The following is an 18,598-nucleotide window of genomic DNA, read 5'->3' on the forward strand; positions in this document are numbered from 1 at the left end:
AGGCCTGCTAACCAGGCCCCAGCACCAGTGTTCTTTCCCTAACCTGTACTTTTGTATCCACAATTGGCAGACCCTGGCATCCAGATAAGTCCCTTGTAACTGGTACTTCTAGTACCAAGGGCCCTGATGCCAAGGAAGGTCTCTAAGGGCTGCAGCATGTCTTATGCCACCCTGGAGACCTCTCACTCAGCACAGACACCCTGCTTGCCAGCTTGTGTGTGCTAGTGAGGACAAAACGAGTAAGTCGACATGGCACTCCCCTCAGGGTGCCATGCCAGCCTCTCACTGCCTATGCAGTATAGGTAAGACACCCCTCTAGCAGGCCTTACAGCCCTAAGGCAGGGTGCACTATACCATAGGTGAGGGTACCAGTGCATGAGCATGGTACCCCTACAGTGTCTAAACAAAACCTTAGACATTGTAAGTGCAGGGTAGCCATAAGAGTATATGGTCTGGGAGTCTGTCAAACACGAACTCCACAGCACCATAATGGCTACACTGAAAACTGGGAAGTTTGGTATCAAACTTCTCAGCACAATAAATGCACACTGATGCCAGTGTACATTTTATTGTAAAATACACCACAGAGGGCACCTTAGAGGTGCCCCCTGAAACTTAACCGACTGTCTGTGTAGGCTGACTAGTTCCAGCAGCCTGCCACACCAGAGACATGTTGCTGGCCCCATGGGGAGAGTGCCTTTGTCACTCTGAGGCCAGTAACAAAGCCTGCACTGGGTGGAGATGCTAACACCTCCTCCAGGCAGGAGCTGTGACACCTGGCGGTGAGCCTCAAAGGCTCACCCCTTTGTCACAGCCCAGCAGGGCACTCCAGCTTAGTGGAGTTGCCCGCCCCCTCCGGCCACGGCCCCCACTTTTGGCGGCAAGGCTGGAGGGAACAAAGACAGCAACAAGGAGGAGTCACTGGCCAGTCAGGACAGCCCCTAAGGTGTCCTGAGCTGAGGTGACTCTGACTTTTAGCAATCCTCCATCTTGCAGATGGAGGATTCCCCCAATAGGGTTAGGATTGTGACCCCCTCCCCTTGGGAGGAGGCACAAAGAGGGTGTACCCACCCTCAGGGCTAGTAGCCATTGGCTACTAACCCCCCAGACCTAAACACGCCCTTAAATTTAGTATTTAAGGGCTACCCTGAACCCTAGAAAATTAGATTCCTGCAACTACAAGAAGAAGGACTGCCTAGCTGAAAACCCCTGCAGAGGAAGACCAGAAGACGACAACTGCCTTGGCTCCAGAAACTCACCGGCCTGTCTCCTGCCTTCCAAAGATCCTGCTCCAGCGACGCCTTCCAAAGGGACCAGCGACCTCGACATCCTCTGAGGACTGCCCCTGCTTCGAAAAGACAAGAAACTCCCGAGGACAGCGGACCTGCTCCAAGAAAGGCTGCAACTTTGTTTCCAGCAGCCTTGAAAGAACCCTGCAAGCTCCCCGCAAGAAGCGTGAGACTTGCAACACTGCACCCGGCGACCCCGACTCGGCTGGTGGAGATCCAACACCTCAGGAGGGACCCCAGGACTACTCTGATACTGTGAGTACCAAAACCTGTCCCCCCTGAGCCCCCCACAGCGCCGCCTGCAGAGGGAATCCCGAGGCTTCCCCTGACCGCGACTCTTTGAATCCTAAGTCCCGACGCCTGGGAGAGACCCTGCACCCGCAGCCCCCAGGACCTGAAGGACCGGACTTTCACTGGAGAAGTGACCCCCAGGAGTCCCTCTCCCTTGCCCAAGCGGAGGTTTCCCCGAGGAACCCCCCCCTTGCCTGCCTGCAGCGCTGAAGAGATCCCGAGATCTCTCATAGACTAACATTGCGAACCCGACGCTTGTTTCTACACTGCACCCGGCCGCCCCCGCGCCGCTGAGGGTGAAATTCCTGTGTGGGCTTGTGTCCCCCCCGGTGCCCTACAAAACCCCCCTGGTCTGCCCTCCGAAGACGCGGGTCCTTACCTGCAAGCAGACCGGAACCGGGGCACCCCCTTCTCTCCATTCTAGCCTATGTGTTTTGGGCACCACTTTGAACTCTGCACCTGACCGGCCCTGAGCTGCTGGTGTGGTGACTTTGGGGTTGCTCTGAACCCCCAACGGTGGGCTACCTTGGACCAAGAACTGAACCCTGTAAGTGTCTTACTTACCTGGTAAAACTAACAAAAACTTACCTCCCCCAGGAACTGTGAAAATTGCACTAAGTGTCCACTTTTAAAACAGCTATTTGTCAATAACTTGTAAAGTATACATGCAATTGTTATGCTTTAAAGTTCCTAAAGTACTTACCTGCAATACCTTTCGAATGAGATATTACATGTAGAATTTGAACCTGTGGTTCTTAAAATAAACTAAGAAAAGATATTTTTCTATACAAAAACCTATTGGCTGGATTTGTCTCTGAGTGTGTGTACCTCATTTATTGTCTATGTGTATGTACAACAAATGCTTAACACTACTTCTTGGATAAGCCTACTGCTCGACCACACTACCACAAAATAGAGCATTAGTATTATCTATTTTTACCACTATTTTACCTCTAAGGGGAACCCTTGGACTCTGTGCATGCTATTCCTTACTTTGAAATAGCACATACAGAGCCAACTTCCTACAGTCAGCACCAGAGCGCTTGGAGTCGAAGAAGCAGATGGTGGGCTCAGAGATAAAGCTGGGTGGCTCCGTGCACAAGTTGATGGCTTCGGTTTTGCTTTTGGTGCTGAGCCCAAGAGCAGGGCATCCACAGCAGATGGTCGGTACCTACCATGGCCTGTTGGCAGTGGTGTCCCGGGAGCCGTATGTTCGGGCAGAACCAAGAGTTTTTTTGGGTGGCAGGACAGGTGCATGAGTACTCACGTTATGCTGACCCAAAGGAAGGTCCTGCATCTGGAGGTCAATCTCTAGTTCGGAGTCAGAGACGGAATCTTCAATAGAAAAGGGCTCTTCTTCAGATGCAGCGGCCTTGTAGAGTTCTTCCTCCTCCTTCTTGACATCCTGCTGTCTGGAGATTTCGGGTGTTTTCTCTACCTCCTTGCGCTGCATCTCCTTGCGATCGGCCTTCGTTCACGTAAGGTTTTCTTTGATTGAAACAATTGGCAGGCCTTGCAGTCCTCTTCCCTGTGATCAGGAGAAAAGTACAGGTTGCAAGCCTGATGAAGTTCGGTCCTCAGCTCTTAGCTTGGCACCTGGGACGGAAGAGGAATGGAGTCCGTTCCATTAGCAGAGCATTCTAAGTCAAAGCTAACAAGATGGAAGATAGGTCCAGAAGGGGGAGCCCCAAAGGCTGCATTTGGAACACGTGTGAAAGGTTCTTTCTGCAACTGACTAACGTTAGGGGAACACGCTGAACCGACAGGTGATCATTTTCTATCTGTTCGATACGCAACTGTGGAAACGCGATCAAGAACAATACCAATGAGGGTAAGGTAGGATTACAAACCAATAGGAGCCCAAAACAGTTTGGAACCAGAGGTGAGTAAAACATGTCCAAACCCGATAGCGGAAAGAAAACAATCTAACAATGGAATCGATACCCATTCGCATTATCACCAAGAGGAGCAGTCACTTTACCTTGTGACCCGAAAGACATCTTCGAAGAAAAACAACTTGCACACATCCAGACCCAACACTAGATGGCAGGAGTATGCAAAGCATGTGTATCTACTGCCACACATGCCTTGAACATACCGGTTTCCTTTTGCAGCAGATGCTTATGTAAATCACATGCTTGGCATAGACTGAAAAGCAGTCCCCCTTTCCCAAATGCGGTGCCTTGTAGTTAGGAGTGTAAGACACTTAGAACCAAGTTTTAAACACAGTTTGCCAAACTTGTGCCTCTTGCCATACAATAATGCTTGGTGAATGCATGGCATACAGACCATTTGTAGTTTTACATATTTCTAAAAGGGATGTATTGCATATAAAAACCAAAGTGGCTTCATATTTCAATGTGGAATGTGCCATTAGCCCAGACTGTAATGTGTGTTTGGCTTTGGAATATTAATTTAAATACATCTAACAATCCATCTAGCAAGGCCTATTTTGGAAACTAGTTTTCCGAGGTGAGACAGGCCAAAAGTTACATAAAGCAGCTTAGTCTAAAGGCTCGATGACAGTCAATAAAGTCATAAGAGCTCTATAAACATCTACAGTGTGAAAGGTTCTTTCTGCAACTGACAGACGTTAAGGGAAAAATCTGGTAGCTTAATGGTTTGTTAAAGTGAAGATTACTTAAGGCAGAAAACGAGGATGTTATATGCTAAGGGCACTCAAATCTTTGTATAATAGAAAAAATGGCGCCTCTAACGTTAGGACGTGCAACTGATTAACTCCATGGACAGAAGTGATTTCAATCAGGAAGGGAACCTTCAACAGAAGGAACTGAAGTTTGCATGTGTGACAGCTCAAATGACGGCTCCATGAGTAATGCCAAGAACAATGTTGAGATGCAATGAAGAGACTGGTGGAGCTCTAGAAGGACTCACCCTTTCAGGGCCTTCCATAAGGGCTTTAACAACAGTGATCTAAAAACATTCTCAATATCCTCCACCTCTAGTTGAGTTTGTATGGGTCGCATGTATCTAAAACAGGTGTCAATCTACCAAACTACTACAACAGCTAAAGTAACATTTGTTTGTTGCATGTATTTATTAGAATAACATGCAAGGTGCACATTGCGTGGCAAGATGTATCCCACCAAGTGTAGGAATGAGGGTGGAGAAAATTCAAAACAGGTGTTGTAAAAACTGCTTGTTCCAACAGCACAACTACTTTGGCATTTTTGCCATTGCTGAGATGGTGCAAGAAAGTGTGGCTCGAGCTCCATTTGGCATATTGACATGTCATGTAACAGCATATTTTGTAAGCGAGCCACATCATGTTGGGAAAATGTGCACACCATTGGTTTCTTCAAGGTAGTAAAGTTTTATGCTACATGTCACTTAAAACTGGTTACGATCATCTGAGATAAGCCTTAGAGGTCCCCTTGACTCACATTTGCAAGAGGCACCAATATTTTCTACAAACAGCCGTTAAAGTGTTCTTAAAGCTTCTTTTCGGTCCAAATTGTATTGAAGCCAGCAGCATTATGCAACTGCAGCCAGCAGACAATGTATGGTTGCACAGCCCTTTAACAGAAAAAACTGTAAACTGCAGAGGAGTCAGAAAGCAGGCTGCTTTTTCCTCGCTTATAGATGGCGGCCTCCATTTGTCCCACATAGCCTGTAGATCAAAGGACTTTTTAGGCTCCATCTATAATGTGCTAGCCAGATCTGTGATTGTGACTAGGTCAGACTACCCAATGCTTCCTACATCCCACACTCTAGCATCCGCTGTGTAACTACTGGATTTTCCTTCACAGGAATGGTGTCAGCAAAGGTGTTCTTCCATTCTTTGTGGATAGAGTTTCTGTGTCTTTGCCTATGTGTCTCATTCATGTTGAAGTTTTGATGGAAAAGCAATTGTCATCAAAGTATTTTTCAGTGCAGGGATGATGACAATAAAGAGGTGGTTGGGTGATCCCTTTTCCGCAGAACCAGTGAAGTATCGATGTCTATGGTCACCTGCCTTTCCTCAAGGTGACGGATTTTGGCAGGGTGTCCTTTGTCACATTCAGGTGAGATATTTCCTGCCTGTGCAGTGTTTGTTTTTGTGCTAGACGTAGGTTTTTCTGTGGTTGAACAGCTGTCCGAATTTGCAGCATGTGACACCAAAAGTAGTATCATCCAAAAAGGACACTGTGGATGGCCCAGCTGCCTTTTATTGACCTTCACAGAGACATAGTGCACAAATATTAAAAGTTCTAGCCCTTTCTGCTTTTAAGAAGTCCCCAGACATGCAGCGCTCCTTCCACTGGGCAATGTCAGAGTCACTTACAGAAATGTCACAGAGGTTTCCTCAACCTTGTGCCCTGCCTAAGGAAACATGATCAAATCAACCACTTCTCGTTTTGCCAAAAGAGATCTTTTCAAGGGGTTTGTGTCATGATTCATAGTGCTGATTGACATTATTTTATCATTTTGTACTACAAATATGTTCGAAAATTCGATCTTTGTATTTTTGCCTCAATCATTCAGAAAGTGTGATCAGTTAAAAAACAAGCATTTGCAATGCAATAGGTCTCGCATTTGCTTGAGTTAGAGCTATTCCACTGCAAAGTCATAACTGGACTTTTCTTGCCACATAAATTGGTCAACCTTGCCTCATAATTTCGTCTTTTCCTGCCACATAATTCCAGTGGCCCTGCACATAATTAAAGCACTTCCATTTACCTTCTTTGTCTAACTGCAGCAAAAAATGAAAATGCTGCCATTAAGCATCCTAATTTAAATCTGCCATGCTAATTCCAAAAGAATCCCACTTTCACCACCCCACCATCAGAGTTGCTGGCTGGCTAATACAATTACCCCCAAAAAATGACACAAGAAAGCCATAGAGGAGAAATAAACTAGAAGTGTCAGCCAAACATATCAAGAGTCTTCAAAGTGTCATAGTGTAATAAGTATGTTAAGTTGGCCGGATTCATGGTCATAATTGTAATAAGGAGAGATTACTATAACATATACAATTATCTTATAAACCTTTTATCGGAAATAAACTTTTGCCATTAGACTGTAATGCTCAAACAGCCCCTGGAGTGCACCATAACAAAAATATAATTTGTAAGAAACATGGTCATGTAACAAACAATATAATCAGCCCCTAGACGGCATAACCCAATGAAAAGGAAAAAAAACAGGATAAAGTAATGCAGTGTAACCATATTCTTAGCCCCAAGAGAACTTTCTTAGGGCTAGCAGGCCTACTGCAATGATATTACAAACATAGCGTAATAAGGATGTTAAGTTGGCCTGATTCATGGTCATAATTGTAATAAGGAGAGATTACTATAACATATACAATTATCATATAAACCTTTTATCGAAATAAACTTTTGGGATTAGACTGTAATGCTCAAAACAGCCCCTTGAGTGCACCATAACAAAAATATAATTTGTAAGAAACATAGTCATGTAACAAACACTATAATTAGCCCCTAGACGGCATAACCCAATGAAAAGAAAAAAAAACAGGTGAAAGTAATGCGGTGTAACCATATTCTTAGCCCGACAGAACTTTCTTAGGGCTAGCAGGCCTACTGCAATGATATTAAAACATTGCCTTTAAAACAAAACTTCTCCCGCTGTAAAACAAAAGTTCTAACCATGAGAAGCTTAAAAGACACTGAAAAGGGCGAGGAGTTATTATTTTAGGGTCCCCCATTACCCTAGCGTGTGTTTGATGTAGACAGAAAGAGCATTTTGAAGGTGGACCCATTGTCCTACAACCACCACGGGCTGAGCTATGAGCAAAAATTTTTGTAAAAGTAATGACTTTCGAAGCATTTTGGGGCAGGTTTCCGAGCCTCAAATATTATAGTATGTTGAATGCAGGGATGAGAACAGCCCCTAGAGGAAACCACAATAAATATAGCATTTGGAAGAAACATGGTCATATAACCATGCAGTCAGACCCTAGAGAGCATAACCACATGAAAAAAGAATAAAAGAAAGTCATGCAGTGTACCCATATATGTAGCCATATATGTAGCCCCTAGAGGGCGTGCTGCATTACAAACTTTCAAGGCTAGCAGGCCTACTGCAATGATATTACAAACAAGGCCCATAAAACATAACTTCTCCCAGGTGTAAAACAAAAGTTTCAGCCATGAGAGAACTTAAAATATAATGAATGATGGCAGGGGTTAATATTTTGGAGTACCCATTAACATGGTTTGTGGACCCACAGATGATGTAGAAAGAACGAGTACATTGTGGTCAATGTTCTGAAGGTGATCCCATTGTCCTAGGACCACCAAGAGCTGAGTTATGAGCACAAATGTTTTGTAAAAGTAAAGCCCTACAAAGCATTATGGGGCAAGTTTCCGTGCCACAAATAGTTTAGTATTGATATGACTATATTGCTTAGAACAGTTCCCTAGAAGACACCACAATGAAAATAGCATTTGTAAGAAACATGGTCATGTAACCAAATAGTTAGTCCCTAGAGGGCATGACCACACAAAAAGAAAATGGCAAAAAGTAATGCACTGTAACCATATATTTAACCCCTAGAGCGGGCATAGTGCATTTCACATTTTCAGGGCTGGCAGGCCTACTGCAACAACATTACAAACAAGACCTTAAAACATTACCTACTCTCAGCTGTAAGACAAAAGTTCCAACCATGAGAGCTTAGAAAGACACCGATTGGCGGGGACCCAGAGATGGCCTAGACAGAAAGAGTGTGTCACCCTGGACGTTTTGGTGGTGGTCCCATTGTCCTAGGATCACCACAGGCTGAGCTATGAGCAAAAAAATTTTGTAAAAGTAATGCCCTGCAAAGCATTATGGGGTGATTTTCCCAGGAAAGCCGCTTTCACTTTGAGGATTTCTGTTTTACGTAAAGCATTTACCAATTTCAAGTGTTTTAAGGGGAGAGCCACAAGAAATTACTCTGATTAGATAACTGTCAACAATGTAACCAGCTCCCCAATATTGCCGATCGAGTTCACGCTGTTGTGCCCGTTTGTGCTGTGAGCGCCATGGCCGCCATGCAGCAGAAAGGGGAGAGGCAAAAGAAAAACATAGTTCACCCACGCTGAAGCATATCAGCAATCATGCAATAATCCATGTAATGGGCGGTCTGCAAGGCGTGACAAAAACAGCCTCAGAGCAGGACAAACAAAAAACATTTCCCAGTGACATCGAGGTATTTTTTTAAAGGCAAGCCCAGGAACGAATTAAAGTGATGGGCGTGCTTAAAAGCCCACAATACTTATAACAGGTCAAAGTGCTTGCGCGCTTGACCTAAAAAGGATCCTTAGACTAGTATGACAGAAATGCTTCCATCAACTTTAGTGTTGTCATTGTCATTTCAGTTTAGTTTTGTAAAGCAGAAGGGGCCATGTGGCTCAGTACACGACATTGAAATCTGGAGACATTGGTTTTTATCGCACCTTCATCACCTGAACAAAGATCTTTGTCACCGTTGGATAATTAGTTATTTCAGCTCTCTGAAATTGTAAAATATGTGTAACGTCAGTATATAAAAGCAACTTTACTGAAGGACTAGTTCTATTGAATTAACTTTTCATGTTAGCCTGCTGACAAAATGTTTGTTTTTTTAAACAGCTCTCAGCTGGACCTTGCACACCACTCTGTTCTATTTTATGCAGTCCATTTAAGGAGACGTTCCTTCTCCAATAAAATGTTCTTAGCAAGGCACTTTCCAGCTATGCAGAGCTCAGCCTATGTATATCAGCTGTCTGATTTTTTTTTAAAATTTGTTTTAAGGTCCTGTGTACATCTGAATTACAGTGATTAGTGTGAGCCACAGATCTCAGGCGATGGAGGAACACAGCAAAAACAGCTTTGCGAGTACACTTGAGAGCACGCTGAACATTTAAGTGAGACAAAGCTGTGAAGTCCACCCGTACAAAGTTACTTTTTCTCCAGAAATTGTTAATAGGAGTAACTGCAACATGTATACATAAAAAATATCCATTTTGAAAAATTTGCTACATCATCTCCACCAAAGTGTCTAAATATCATCACTGTCCCCTACTCCATTAACCTCCTCGAGTAGTTAAATTCCCCTCACCCACATTAATTGCTCCCTAGTCTTCTAGTCAATGTGGAAAAACTCAAAGCTTTGCAACATGTCAAAAATGCAGCCCGGCACATAACTGGGATAATTAATCTGTTCTGTCACCCCAGACCGTAAACTGATACTCTGCCATCTGCAAGGTCCTTCTCACATGCTGGTACAATACCATACACTCCAAGCAGACACATCTTCTCTATGCCACACCCTTGACCTTTCTGGGCTGGAACACCCCTGTATCATGCCCTTTTTCTGTCTAGTACACCATCTCCACATATTCCACCTCATCAGGATGGCATACCTGCAGGATCAAAATAAAGTAGTCGGCAGGTTTGTTTCTGTGGTACAGGTAGTGATGAGGGGCCTGCTTGTTCTCCTCGTCAAACTTGATATCCTGAATGACTTCCGGGTGTTTGAGGAGCCGCAGCAGGATTTTCTCTGAGATGAGTGAGGGCGTAAAGAGGTTCACCTCTGAGGAGACAGAAGAAAAGCCATGTCATAGAAGTCACCAGAAAACACAGGACTCATGCACACATGAAGAATCACAGCTTTCAAGGAAAATTGTTGGCCAACAGCTCATCCTCCAGACAGTTAATCTATAAACCCTCCAAAAAGAAACCAAGCATGGCAAAATCATATTCAGGTCTGCATCAGCAAATACACCAAAATCACCGTTTGCAAAACAGAGGTGGGGAAGATGAGTGAACACGCAAGGGCCATTTACTGAGCATGGAGGACTGAGCTGTCACCCAAAACGGTTTTATGTAGCAACTAACGAGCTTGATCATCCAAGTGCAAACCTGTGTCCAAAAAGTAATATTTACAAATTCCCTGACGACTGTCAAGAGACAGCTGCGCAGTCTTCAGCAACAGGATTACTACTCAAGAATAGTGCTGTAAATCACCATCACCCTGAGCAAACCCATACCATTCAAAAAAGCTGACTGGATGATTGATGTCAGAATTTAAAGCAAATGACACTCAACTGCAGGCATCTTGATTATAACCAGCTTTCTGTTTCACGTCAGAATCATAAGTCACAATTAAACTGTACATCATTCTCAATTCTTTAGTTCCAGATATGTAGTATTACAGAGTTTATTTCACAAAACTAAGTTGCAGACTGTTCAACTGGAACTGAAAAGTTTGATAAACTGATTTATTAGCATGAAAAGAAGAGCCCACATTTAGCAGAAAAGGTTGAGTCTTGGTGATGATTATATATGTGTGAAACACAGTAAGGAATTATTGAGTGGACAGACAAGGAATTCAAACAACCCTTCTAGGAACAGCAATTTCAACAATAAACTATTTTCCAGGCTAAGCACTTTACACAACATCAGCACGTCCGCCCCATAATCACGGCATTACACTCCTAAGCCGGCACTCATTCAAAATAATTAAAAGTGACTACCACTTGAAAGAGTTTGCACAGGCAAAGCCCTCTTCTATTGATAATAATTGCTGCCCAAAATAACAAATGATCCATCCTAAAGCACTTTTGCAAAGCATAGGTATTGCTTCTTAAAAGTAAACACCTACAGCCCTGTATAAGACTGGAAAAAGAAAGGGAGGGAGCGACAGACAGACAGACAGACACAAACCAACCAACAATTGGATCATTTCAAGCAAGCAATACTATGGATCAGAGTGAAATAACCACTGTGGTGGAAACTGGAATAACTGAGTAACAGTAGTGCATGAATAGAGGCGGACTCTAGTCCATTTCCATTGAGCAGAAGGGAGTTTTCATTAGGGCTTAATTGAGAAGGAAAACGAAGCCTATATATATTACTTAAAAGTACTACAGGAAATGTCCTCCATTAAAATGTATGTTCTAAAAGGAAAAAAATAAGTGATAGATCTACAATGAAATTATTAAAAGGAAAATATTTATAGATTTTATGTATTTATAATTGTATATAGCACAAACCAGGCCCTGGGCTGTCAGAGCATTTTACATAACCAAATTTCCAAGAGTAGCTGTACATGAAAACAAGTATCCATAGGATCTAAATCAGGAAAAAAAAACAAGCCTTGGCGAAGCCTATACTTCTCGACTATACAAGAGCTATTGGCTTTGGCAATGTGTTTTGCCATGTTGTACATCAGTGTGGCTGCTGTTAGCATGGCTAAAAGATAGTGGAGTGGGGTGGAGGAGTAGAGTGTCGTAGAGTGGAGCAGGAGGAGCTGAGTGTGGTAGAGTGGAGAAGGAGTTGAGTGTCGTTGAGTAGAGTTCAGTGGCAGAGTGATGTGGGTTGGAGTGGATTGAGGTAGTGGGGTGGATTGGAGTAGAGTGGGGTGGATTCGATTATGGTAGAGTGGGGGGCCTGAGTGGGGTGGATTGAAATGGGGTGAGGTTGATGGGACTGGGGTGGATTTCAGCGAGGTGAAATAGATTGGATTTTGGGTGGTTTGGATTGGAGTGGAGTGGTAGGGCTGAGGTGGAGTGGATTAGACTGGAGTGGGCGGCCTAGAGTGACTGGCGTGGGGCAGATAGGAGTGAGGTGAATTGGATTCACTGGATTGGAGTGGGGTGGACTGGACGCAAGTGGGGTGGATAGGAATGGAGTGAGCTGGAGTGGGGTAGATAGGACTAACTGGATTGGAGTGGAGTGGATTGGGGTAGCTGGATGGATTGGAGTGGGGTGGACTGAACTGGGATGGGGTTGGGTGGATTGGATTAAGATAGAGTGGGTGGATTGGAGAACAGTGTGATAGATTGGAGGAATGGGGTGGATTGGAATAGGCTGGGGTGGACTGGAGCAGGGTAGAGTGGGGTGGGTGGACTGGAGTTGGGTAGGGTGGAGTGGGGTGGACTGAAGTGGAATGGGATGGGGTGGGATGGAGTGGGGTGGGATGGACTGACCTGGGGTGGATTGGAGTGGGGTGGATTGTGGAGGGGTACACTGCAGGGGTGGATTAGCTTGGATTAGGGTGGATTGGACTGGGCTTGACTGCACTGAGGTAAGGTGGATTGGATTTGCGTGAGGTGGATTTGACTGGACCTGGATGGACCAGAGTGGGGTGGACCAGAGTGGGGTGGATCAGATTGGAGTGAGGTGAATTGGATTGAGTGGGGTGGACTGGATAGAGGTGGGGTGGATCGGACTAAGGAGGGATGGACTGGAATGGAATGTGGTGGATGAGAGCTGGGTGGGCTGGATTGATATGGGGTGGACTGGATGTGGGATAGATTAAGGCAGTTTCGAGTGGGGTGGATTGGACTGGCATAGGGTGAATTCATGTGAATTGGAGTGGGGTGGATTCAAGTGGACTGTTTTTGAGTGGGATGGACTGGGGTGGTGTGAGTGGATTGGACTGGAGTGAGGTGGATTGGGTAGCAGTGGACTTGATTGGAGTGGGACAGTTTGAACTAGAGAAGGATGGGTTGGACTGGAGTAGGGTGGATTGGATTGGAGTGGGGTGCAATGGACTAGAGTTGGGTGGATTGGACTGGACTGGGGTGGGATGGACTGGACTGGACTGGAGTGGGGTGGACTGGAATGGGGTGGGGCAAAATGGATTGGGGGAGTGTAGGAAAGTACCATCTTGCCTGGCATGTTACCCCCATTCCGAACAGGCCAGCCTCCTACAAGGGGACAATTCCATGATCTTAGACATGTTACATGGCCATGTTCGGAGTTACCATTGTGAAGCTACATATAGGTATTGAGCTATATGTAGTGCCCACGTGTAATGGTGTCCCCGCACTCACAAAGTCCGGGGAAATTGCCCTGAACAATGTGGGGGCACCTTGGCTAATGCCAGGGTGCCCTCACAATTAGTAACTTTGCACCTAACCTTCACTAAGTGAGGGTTAGACATATAGGTGACTTATAAGTTACTTAAGGGCAGTGTAAAATGGCTGTGAAATAACGTGGACGTTATTTCACTCAGGCTGCAGTGGCAGTCCTGTGTAAGAATTATCTGAGCTCCCTATGGGTGGCAAAAGAAATGCTGCAGTCTATAGGGATCTCCTGGAAACCCAATACCCTGGGTACCTAGGTACCATATACTAGGGAATTAAAAGGGTGTTCCAGTGTGCCAGTGAGAATTGGTAAAATTAGTCACTAGCCTGCAGTGACAATTTTAAAAGCATAGAAAGCATGAACACTGAGGTTCTGGTTAGCAGAGCCTGAGTGATACAGTTAGGCACCACACAGGGAACACATACAGGGCATACTTTATGAGCACTGGGGTCCTGACTAGCAGGATCTCAGTGACACATAGGCAAAAACAAACATACATACAGTGAAATTGGGGGTAACATGCCAGTCAAGATAATACTTTCCTACACCCCTCATGCCAAATCTGGTATTGGGGTGCCAATCCCATGCATCCCCGGGACTCCAGCATGGACCGCGGGTACTGTCAAACTAGCTCTCTGGGGTTTTCACTGCAGCTACCGCTGCTGCCAACCCACAGACAGGTTTCTGCCCTCCTGGGGTCTGGGCAGCCGAGTCCCAGGAAGGCAGAACAAAGGATTTCCTCTGAGAGAGGGTGTTACACCCTCTCCCTCTGGAAATAGGTGTTAAGGGCCTGAGAGGAGTGGCCTCTCCTGGCCTCTGGGAATGCTTTGAAGGGCACAGATGGTGCCCTCCTTGCATAAACCAGTCTACACCGGTTCAGGGATCCCCCAGCCCCTGCTCTGGCGTGAAACTGGACAAAGGAAAGGGGAGTGACCACTCCCCTGTCCATCACCACCCCAGGGGTGGTGCCCAGAGCTCCTCCAGTGTGTCCCAGACCTCTGCCATCTTGAATGCAGAGGTGTGAGGGCACAATAGAGGACTCTGAGTGGCCTGTGCCAGCAGGTGACACCAGAGACCCCTCCTGATAGGTGCTTACCTGGTTAGGTTGCCAATCCTCCTCTGAGGGCTATTTAGGGTCTCTCCTGCGGGTTTCTCTTCAGATAACGAATGCAAAAGCCCACCAGAGTTCCTTTGCATCTCTCTCTTCAACTTCTGCCAAGGATCGACTGCTGACTGCTCCAGGATGCTTGCAAAACCGCAACAAAGTAGCAAGACGACTACCAGCAATATTGTAGCACCTAATCCTGACGGCTTTCTCGACTGTTTCCTGGTGGTGCATGCTCTGAGGGCTGTCTGCCTTCACCCTGCACTGGAAGCCAAGAAGAAATCTCCTGTGGGTCGACGGAATCTTCCCCCTGCTAACCAGATAACAAACTTCTGCATCACCGGTCCTCTGGGTCCCCTCTCATCTCGACGAGCGTGGTCCCTGGAACACAGGAGCTGGATCCAAGTGACCCCATCAGTCCAATGGTCCTTCTGTCCAAATTTGGTGGAGGTAAGTCCTTGCCTCCCCAGGCCAAACAGTAATCCTGTGTACTGCGTGAACTACAGCTGCTAGGGCTTCTGTGCACTTTTGCAAGGAATCCTTTGTGCACAGCCCAGCCCAGGTCCCCACACTCCGTCCTGCATTGCTCAACTCACTGAGTTGACCACCAGCTTTGTGGGGCCCTCCTTTGTAGTGTTGAGACGACTGCCGTGCTCAGATTTCTTGAATGCCTGTTCAAGTGCTTCTGCAGGTGCTGCCTGCTTCTGCGTGGGCTCTCTGTCTTGCTGAGCGCCCCCTCTGTCTCCTCCTCCATGGGGCAACCTCCTGGTCCTTCCTGGGCCCGGCACCATTCATTTTCTTCAACCGCAACTCTTGCAGCTAGCAAGGCTTGTTTGTGGTCTTTCTGCTTGGAAACAACTCTGCATCCTCCAGCACGCTGTGGGACATCTTCTGTGCAAAGGAGAAGCTCCTGGCACCTTCCGTTGTTGCAGAATCGTCAGCTTTTTCCACCCCGAGGCAGCCATCTTGCACCTTCATCCGGGGTTTAGTGGGCTCCTGCCCCCCCTGGACACTTACGTGACTCTTGGACTTGGTCCCCTTCCTTTGCAGGTCCTCAGGTCCAGCAATCCATCTTCAGTGCTTTGCAGTCAGTTGTTATCCTTGCAGAATCTCCTATGACGACTTTAGTGTGTGTCTGGGGTAGTAGGGTAACTTTACTCCTACTTTCCAGGGTCTTGGGGTGGGGTATCTTGGACACCCTTAGTGTTTTCTTACACTCCCAGCGACCCTCTACACACTACACTAGGACTGGGGTCCATTCGTGGTTCGCATTCCACTTTCTTAGTATATGGTTTGTGTTGCCCCTAGGCCTATTGCATCCTATTGTATTCTCCAGTGTTTGCACTACTTTTCTAACTGTTTACTTACCTGATTTTGGTTTGTGTGTATATTTTGTGTATTTTACTTCCTTCCTAAGGGAGTATATCCTCTGAGATACTTTTGACATATTGCCACTAAAATAAAGTACCTTTATTTTTAGTAACCCTGAGTATTGTGTTTCTTATGATATACTGCTATATGATATAAGTGGTATAGTAGGACCTTTGCATGTCTCCTAGTTCAGCCTAAGCTGCTCTGCTATAGCTACCTCTATCAGCCTAAGCTGCTAGAACACTACTAATCTACTAATAAGGGATAATTGGACCTGGCACAAGGTGTAAGTACCATCAGGTACCCACTATAAGCCAGGCCAGCCTCCTACAGGGAGGTGTACTGGATTGGGGTGGGGTAGACTGGACTTGGCAGGACTGGACTGTTGCAGAGTGGTTTGGAGTGGGGTGGACTGAATTGAGGTGGATGGAGTGGGGTGAATTGGGACTGTGTGGGGTGGAATGGATTGGGGTGAGGTGGACTGGATTGGAGTGGGGCAAATTGTTTTGGATTGGAGTGAGGCAGGTTGGAGTGGGCAGGTTGGTGGATAGAATTGGAGTGGGCAGACTGTTTTGGATTGGAGTGTGGCAGATTATTTTGGATTGGAGTGGGACGTACTGGAGTGGGGCAGATTGTTTTGGATTGGAGTGGGGCGGATTGGAGTGGGGCAGATTGCTTTGGATTGGAGTTGGGAGGATTGGAGTGGGGTGGGGCGACTTGTTATGGAGTGGGGCAGTCTGGATTGGGGTGAGATGAACTGGTATGAAGTGAGGTGATTTGGGATGGAGTAGAGCGGACTGGATTGGGGTGAAGTGAGGTGATTTGGGATGGAGTAGAGTGGACTGGATTGGGGTGAAGTGGATTGGATTGGATTGGGGTGAGGTGAGGTGAGGTGAGGTGGACTGGATTGGAGTGGTGCATATTGTTTTGGATTGAAGTGAGGTGGACTGGGCTGGCGTAGATTGGAATGGGGCAGATTGTTTTGGATTTGAAGGGGGGGATTTGAGTGGAACATATGTTTGGATTGGAATGGAGCAGATAGTAGTGTGGTGCAGATTGTTTTGTACTGCAGTGGGGGAGATTGGCATGAGGTGGATTGGACTGCAGCTGATTGTTTTGGATTGGAGTGGGGCAGATTGTTTTGGATTGTAGTGGGGCAGATTGGAGTGGTTTAGATGGGGTTGAGGCGTATTGTTTTGGATTGGAGTGTGGTGGATTGAGTAGAACAGATTGTTTAGTATTGGAATGCAGCAGATGGGAGTGTGGTGCAGATTGTTTTGAATTAAAGTGGGGCAGATTGTGTGAGGTGGACTGGGGCAGATTGTTTTGGACTGGAGTGCGGCAGATTGTTTTGGATTGCAGTGGTGCAGATTGGAGTGGGGTAGATAGGAGTGTGGCATATTGTTTTGGTTTAGAGTGGGATAAATTGGAGTGGTACAGATTAGATTGGGGTGGTTTGGGAATGTTGAAGTGGGATGGGTTGCATTGGATTTGGGTGAGTGGCTTGGACTGGAATGGGGTGGGCTGGTGTGGGGTAAAGTGAGTTGGATTGTAGTGGAGGGGTTTGGAGAGGGGTGGATTGAGGTGTACTGCACGATTATGTGTTAAAGCATCATGTCAGGAATTACACATCATAAAGAAACAATGTTGCTTTGCATATTTCGAGCAAGATAAATGTCATCTTTTGAGAACAGTGCCCACAAGCAAAAACAAAAGAAAACATGAGTGGAAAGTGTGAGAAGACAACTTGGCCAAATAAAAGAAAGTGAGCTATACATTTTTTAACTTAGCAATTTTGTTTGTCCTGGTGCGCAAGTTTTTGCTAGTCACAAGCCTTCTGTTTGTCAGGTACGAGAAGTTAAAACAGAACAAACCAGTACCTTAATCCCGCCAGGTGCAGCGGACAGACACTGATTAAGTTGAATCAATCAGTGCTTAGTCCCTGCTCCACAGAAAGGAATGGAAATGATGCCTTGCCTATAGTGACGAATTACAGTCTGCAAAGTAGAGTGTCAAGCAAGCCAACAAATGGTTAGTGGCAGGCAGGCTCCAAGCCCTTTACTGTACACAATAGAGTCTCACAAGCAAGACGCATGCCCTCGCAGGTTTGACCCTAAAAAACTACTTGACAGCCTGCTTAGGCACCCGAGGAACTGACACCAGAGGATTCACATTAACAGAAAAATCAATTGAGGACTCAACTAGAAAGCTAGAGTGACTGTAGGAAGTAATCAATTTTGAGTTATGGGACATAGCTGGTCTGAGGACAAAATATGAAGATATAAAGTATGTAGGATTTACCGAGCAGTTTGACTTTTTAATCGAAGAAGCCTGGACTATAGGCCTAAGACTTTCAACAAAGGCTAAGAAATAGAAGCATGGACAGAGTAGGCAAGGGGGTTAAGAAGTTCCATATAGTTAAGACGTAATGTTCTATGGTGGCTGGAGAGATTTACAGACTGAGGATGTACGAGTACTGATGTGCACAAAAAGGGAATACATCTTAATCAAAAGTATTGATTAAGGCTGTTTCATCCACCTTCATACCCTATAAAAGAAGCCCTGGAAGACTGCAAGAGCACGGGAACCAAAGATAGCCTGGAGAAATGATGGAAAGACAAATATAGATGAATCTACATAGCTGTCTAGGGGGATAAAAGCAGTGATGAACCAAATCATCACACACAAACCCACAATAAACAATGTCATGAAAAATGTGGAAATGTATTAAGGTGTT

The 18,598-nt window shown here is 45.8% G+C and overlaps 1 protein-coding gene across 2 annotated transcripts in view; it reads right to left on the reverse strand.

Annotated features, from left to right (window-relative positions):
* Nucleotides 1-18,598, reverse strand: part of CNNM4 (cyclin and CBS domain divalent metal cation transport mediator 4) — a 302,427-nt gene that overhangs the window by 81,844 nt on the left and 201,985 nt on the right. For both annotated transcript variants that reach the window (XM_069214402.1, XM_069214403.1), the window contains exon 4: nucleotides 9,935-10,104. In XM_069214402.1, the coding sequence (XP_069070503.1) occupies nucleotides 9,935-10,104 (170 nt within the window). The remainder of the gene's footprint in view (nucleotides 1-9,934; nucleotides 10,105-18,598) is intronic.

This window comes from Pleurodeles waltl, chromosome 11 (genome assembly GCF_031143425.1).
Source record: "Pleurodeles waltl isolate 20211129_DDA chromosome 11, aPleWal1.hap1.20221129, whole genome shotgun sequence".
Taxonomy (NCBI): Eukaryota; Metazoa; Chordata; class Amphibia; order Caudata; family Salamandridae; genus Pleurodeles; species Pleurodeles waltl.